At 41.7% G+C, this 5,348-nt stretch overlaps 1 protein-coding gene across 1 annotated transcript in view; it reads left to right on the top strand.

Annotated features, from left to right (window-relative positions):
• LOC119427226 (neuronal PAS domain-containing protein 3) overlaps positions 1 to 5,348 on the top strand; it is a 162,415-nt gene that overhangs the window by 142,096 nt on the left and 14,971 nt on the right. The window contains exons 7-9 of the mRNA XM_037694805.1: positions 862 to 980; positions 1,240 to 1,433; positions 4,611 to 4,717. Of these exons, the coding sequence (XP_037550733.1) occupies positions 862 to 980; positions 1,240 to 1,433; positions 4,611 to 4,717 (420 nt within the window). The remainder of the gene's footprint in view (positions 1 to 861; positions 981 to 1,239; positions 1,434 to 4,610; positions 4,718 to 5,348) is intronic.

The following is a 5,348-nucleotide window of genomic DNA, read 5'->3' as shown; positions in this document are numbered from 1 at the left end:
TGTCCATTTGTCATCCATCCTTCCACATCCATCCATCCATCATCCATTCATATTAATCCATCCATCATTCACCCATCATCTACTCATCTGTCTTCAATCATCCATCCATCATCATCCATCCATCCATCCTCCATCCATCATCTATCCATCATTCATCCATCATTCATTCATCCATCCATCTTCCATCCATCCATCATCTCTCCATCTTCCCTCCATCATCCCTCCATCCATGAACCAAGGTTCCACACGGTACATTTTTGTGGTAACTGGTGTTCTTTTCTATTGATAAATTATTCTCTTTTATTTTTATAGTAAAAATTAAAAAGTTTGCAGCTTCTCAAAATGTTTTTCTTCAATAAATCTTTTAATTTTTGCCCGGTCTTCCTGATGGAGCTTTTTTAAAACCATTTTCCTGTTTGAACATCATGAACGGCTGTCAGATAATGGACAGTTTGACAGCAGCTCTGATTGGCTGATGAGTCCAGTTGACAGATATTTATTTAACTCTGATTAAAACCTCTCGGTTCCTCAGGCTCTGCTCCGTTTCTCACGTTTAAAGGCCACGTTAGAGAAACTTTACACCCGGGTCGGTCCAGTCCTGTCATCATGTTCACCTCAGAGTGGAAACAGGAGAGTTCTCCTCAGGGTGTTGGATGTTCAGACAAGGGAACATTTATCTAAGAGGGTCAGAGGTTCTGATGAGGGAACATTCACCTCGAAGTGTATGAGTTTCTGATGTTCCTGAACAAGTTCTCTGGGTTTTAAAATCAAATCCAGTAAAGATCCAGTATAGTGAAGGTCAGCTGAAGGTCAGAATCGTTTGTAAACCGTGAACTCAGACGTGTCTTCTGTCCTCAACAGTGGAGTCCAACAGTCCCAGTCTCCTGTCGCCTGATAATTCTCTGGAACGTTCCTTCTTCATCCGGATGAAGTCTACGCTCACCAAGAGAGGAGTGCACATCAAGTCCTCAGGATATAAAGTGAGTGGAAGACAAAAACCAGAACACAAAACTCTGTGTGGTTTTTAAGCAGTGGCTTTGTGTTTGTTACATTTCTGGAGTTCTGGACCCAACAGTTAGTCGGTCTGTCCTGGTCCTCAAAGCAAAAACTGGTAAAACTCTGGTGAAAATTAAAAAAACTGGAGAAAAGTTGATTAAATAAAAAGTGCTTTCCTGCTTCAGCGTTTATAAAACACAAACCATCTTCAGGACTTCAACAAAACCTTTTTTGGGTCTCCAGGTGATCCACGTCACCGGTTGTCTGCGGATCCGGATGGCTCTGACCCACAGCCGCTCGGTGCCCAATCAGATCATGGGGATGGTGGTGGTGGCCCACGCCCTGCCGCCACCCACCATCAACGAGGTCCGCATCGACTGTCAGATGTTTGTGACCAGAGTCAACATGGACCTGAAAATCGTGTACTGCGAGAACAGGTGGGCGACACGGGGCCGCGCGTTGTCACAAACACATTTTAGTTTTAAAAAACTTTAACTTTAGTTTGGTAAGTTAAATTACTTTCAGCTTCATTTAGCTTGTAGCTACTGCTTTGTTACTTTTAGCTTCAATTAGCTTTTAGCTACAGTTTTATTTTCAGCTTTAATTAGCTTTTAGCTACAGTTAGCTTTTACCTACAGCTTTACTTTCAGCTTCAATTAGCTTTTAGCTACAGTTTTGTTACTTTTAGCTTAATTTAGCTTGTAGCTATTTTTGTTAGTTTTTGCTTCCTTTAGCTTGTAGCTACTGTTTTGTCACTTTTTTTGCCTGAATTAGTTTTTAGCTGCAGTTATGTTATTTTTAACTTCATTTAGCTTTAAGCTACAGTTTTACTTTCAGCTTCAGTTAGCTTTTAGCTACAGTTTTGTTACTTTCAGCTTCAATTAGGTTTTAGTTAGTTTTGTTACTTTCAGCTTCATTTAGCTTGTAGCTATTTTGTTACTTTTAGCTTCCTTTAGCTTGTAGCTACTGTTTTGTCACTTTTTCCTGAATTAGATTTTAGCTAGTTATTTTTAGCTTCATTTAGCTTTAAGCTACAGTTTTACTTTCAGTTTCAATTAGCTTTTAGCTACAGTTTTGTTACTTTTAGCTTCATTTAGCTTTTAGCTACAGTTTTGTTACTTTCAACTTCTATTAGCTTAGCTACAGTTTTGTTACGTTTAGCTTAATTTAGCTTTTAGCTACTGTTTTAGCTTTTAGTTGCTGTTATTTTCAGCTTAACAATCTATTTTCTCCATTTTAGCTACCATTTTGTTTCTTTTGGCTTTTAGCTACCATCTAGCTGAATTTAGTTTATAGCAACAGTTTAACAAATATTAGTGATAAATTTGCTAATTTATGCAACCATTTATCTACGTTTAGCTTCTGTTTAATACTAGCATCTGTTTTACTAATTTTAGCTGCTTCTTTGCTACTTTGTTTTTTGCTTCATTTAGCTTTTAGCAATATTTTTGCTAGTTTAAGCTTTTAGTTATTGTGTTGCCAATTTTAGTCCAACAATCTGTTTTTCTAAGTTCAGATCCTGTTTTGTTGATTTTACCTAAAATTTTACTTCTGTTGGGTTTTAGCGACCATCACGCTCATTTTAGTCTTAGCAACAGTTCTGATACTTTTAGCTTTTGTTTTGCTGTTACTTGCTTCATTGTTGCTCGTTTTAGCTACAGTTTTAAAAAGTTTGGCATCCATTTAGCTTGTTTTATCTCCTTTTTGGACGTTTTAGCATCTGTTTAGCGTATTTTAGCTTTACAATCTGTTTTAGTAAGTTCAGTTCTGTTCTTTAACTTGTAGTTATTAGCTGTTTTGTTTTTAGCTTTTAGCTCTTGCTCTGCTTATTTTAGCTTCCACTATGCCTATTTTAGCTTATGCTATGCTCATTTTAGCTCCTACTTGGCTTATTTTAGCAACGGTTATACATATTTTAGCTCCTTCTCTGCTTATTTAACTCCTGCTCTGTTTATTTTAGCTCTAGTTCTGCTTGTTTTACCTTAGTTTCAGCTTCCTCACCATATTTCAGCATGCTCCTGTGTTTTGGCAGAAACTGTTACTCCTCCAGTGTTTCCAAATTAATTTTTTTGTATTTTCTATCTGTAAAAATGTTTTTATTTTTAACGTTGACTGTGTTTGTGTTTCCCATCTCCTTCCTCACGTCCTCAATTTGTAAAACACGAAGCTTCCTTTGAGCGTTCGACCTGCCGTTTGTGTATTCCTGCTCCGTAGTCGTCGTCTTTTTCCTGATCTGAGCTTTTTATTCATGAGGAGTGTGACCCGATCCTCCCGGTTTAACGCTGAAACGCGTCTCTGATGGCTCCGTCTCCTCCTCGTGTCCAGATAACGCAGATAGGCAGCAGGAGTTAACTGGCTGACTGCAGAGATTCATATCGGGCTACCTCCAAATCAAAAAAGAATCCCGCCTTCATGTTTTATAATAAAACGAGGGGGACATGATGGTGGACAGATTGCTTTTTGTGTCTGGAGGAGACGGAGGCAGATGATGCTTCTGGGCGTGGAGCGACAGAAATCGTCTCGGCAGTAAAGTGGCGAGTCGCTCCCATTACGCCTCCATTTGGAGGAGGACTTTAGAGGAGAATGAGAAAGTGGGAGGAATTGTTTCTCCTCAAGAACATAGTGTGCTGTTATCAGCTGTTGGACATTAGTGTCCCCAACCGTCCTCCTTCCCACTGAGACAGGAAACTGTCCTGTCCTCCTGTGGTGTCCAAAGGAAACTTCTGGAGACAAGTTTTACAAGAAACAGCTGAAAGACAAGTGCTGCTGTCTGTGCTGGGCTTTAGCTTATTCACCTGTTGCTCGTTCACCTTTAGCTTGTTCATCTTCAGCTCGTTCACCTGTTGCTCGTTCATTTTTAGCTTGTTCATCTTTAGCTCGTTCACCTGTAGCTCGTTCACCTTTAGCTCGTTTACTTGTAGTTCGTTCACCTGTAGCTTGTTCACCTTTAGCTCGTTCACCTGTAGCTTGTTCACCTGTAGCTCGTTCACCTGTAGCTTGTTCACCTTTAGCTTGTTCACCTGTAGCTCGTTCACCTTTAGCTTGTTCATCTTTAGCTCGTTCACTTTTAGCTTGTTCATCTTTATCTTATTCACCTGTTGCTCGTTCATTTGTAGCTCGTTCATCTTTAGCTTGTTCATCTTTAGCTCGTTCACCTGTGGCTCGTTCACTTTTAGCTTGTTCATCTTTATCTTATTCACCTGTTGCTCGTTCATTTGTAGCTCATTCACCTTTAGCTTGTTCACATTTCGCTCGTTTGCCTTTAGCTCGTTCACTTTTATCTTGTTCGTCTTTAGCTCGTTCACTTTTATCTTGTTCGTCTTTAGCTTGTTCACCTTTAGTTCGTTCACCTGTAGCTCGTTCACCTGTAGCTCGTTCACCTGTAGCTCGTTCACTGAGGTGGTCTTACAGGACCACGTGTGAAGGACTCTCAGCTACTACCACACCACACTTGAGCTCGGTGTCTGTAAACCTGGGCGCTCCTGAGCAGGTTCTGTTTGTAACTCGGCTGCAGGAGTTCTGTTTAGTCACCGTTCAGTTTACTAATGAAGGTTCTGTGACTCCACGGTGCTCTTTGTCCTCACACTGATGTCCATGTGTCCACTGCGTCTCAGGATCAACGACTACATGGACCTGACTCCGGTGGACATCGTGGGGAAGAGGTGCTACCAGTTGATCCACGCTGAAGATGTGGAGGGGATCAGACAGAGCCACCTGGACTGTGAGTACCGGCACCGCTCCTGCACCTCTGGAACCTTAAAACCCTTTGAAAGATTATCGATCATTCATGATCAACTCATTGATCTGAAGTGAATCAGCTCATCAGAACCGTGTTGACGCTGACGTCGATGCTTGTTGGACAATATTTATCATTCCAATAAGGTGGTCGCCACCACCAAGAAGACAGATGTTGATGCTGTCAGCCAGCAGAAACATCTGGTCAAAGGTGAAACAGCAGCTCTGGTTCTGGGACCGGGTAACCGCAGACGTGGTACCAGCTCAGCCTCATGTTAGCAGAGCTGCATCCTGGTGAGGTCTGAGAGTGTGGGGCTTTGTTTGGGGCCTGGATAAGGTGTGTGGCTGGTGCTGAGACGGGACCGTGCTCCAGCCCAGTTCTGACGGGCCCTGCAGGTCACACTGGGTCAGGCTGTTTGGATCGTATCAAAACAGAAACACAGCTTTAAAAAAACAAAACGACACTCGGAGGCTTTGCTTTAAAATGTTTCCTCACTGCAGCAACTGCACAGTTTTATTATCACGGTCATCACACACACACACACGTGAGCGCGCGCGTGTGTGTGTGTGTGTGTGTGTGTGTGTGTGTGTGTGTGTGTGTGTGTGTGTGTGTGTGT

The sequence above is a fragment of the Nematolebias whitei genome, chromosome 21 (genome assembly GCF_014905685.2).
Source record: "Nematolebias whitei isolate Nwh7 chromosome 21, NemWhi1, whole genome shotgun sequence".
Classification (NCBI taxonomy): Eukaryota; Metazoa; Chordata; class Actinopteri; order Cyprinodontiformes; family Rivulidae; genus Nematolebias; species Nematolebias whitei.
The sequence above is the reverse complement of the archived record's forward strand: the minus strand, read 5'-3'. Positions and strand labels throughout refer to the sequence as shown.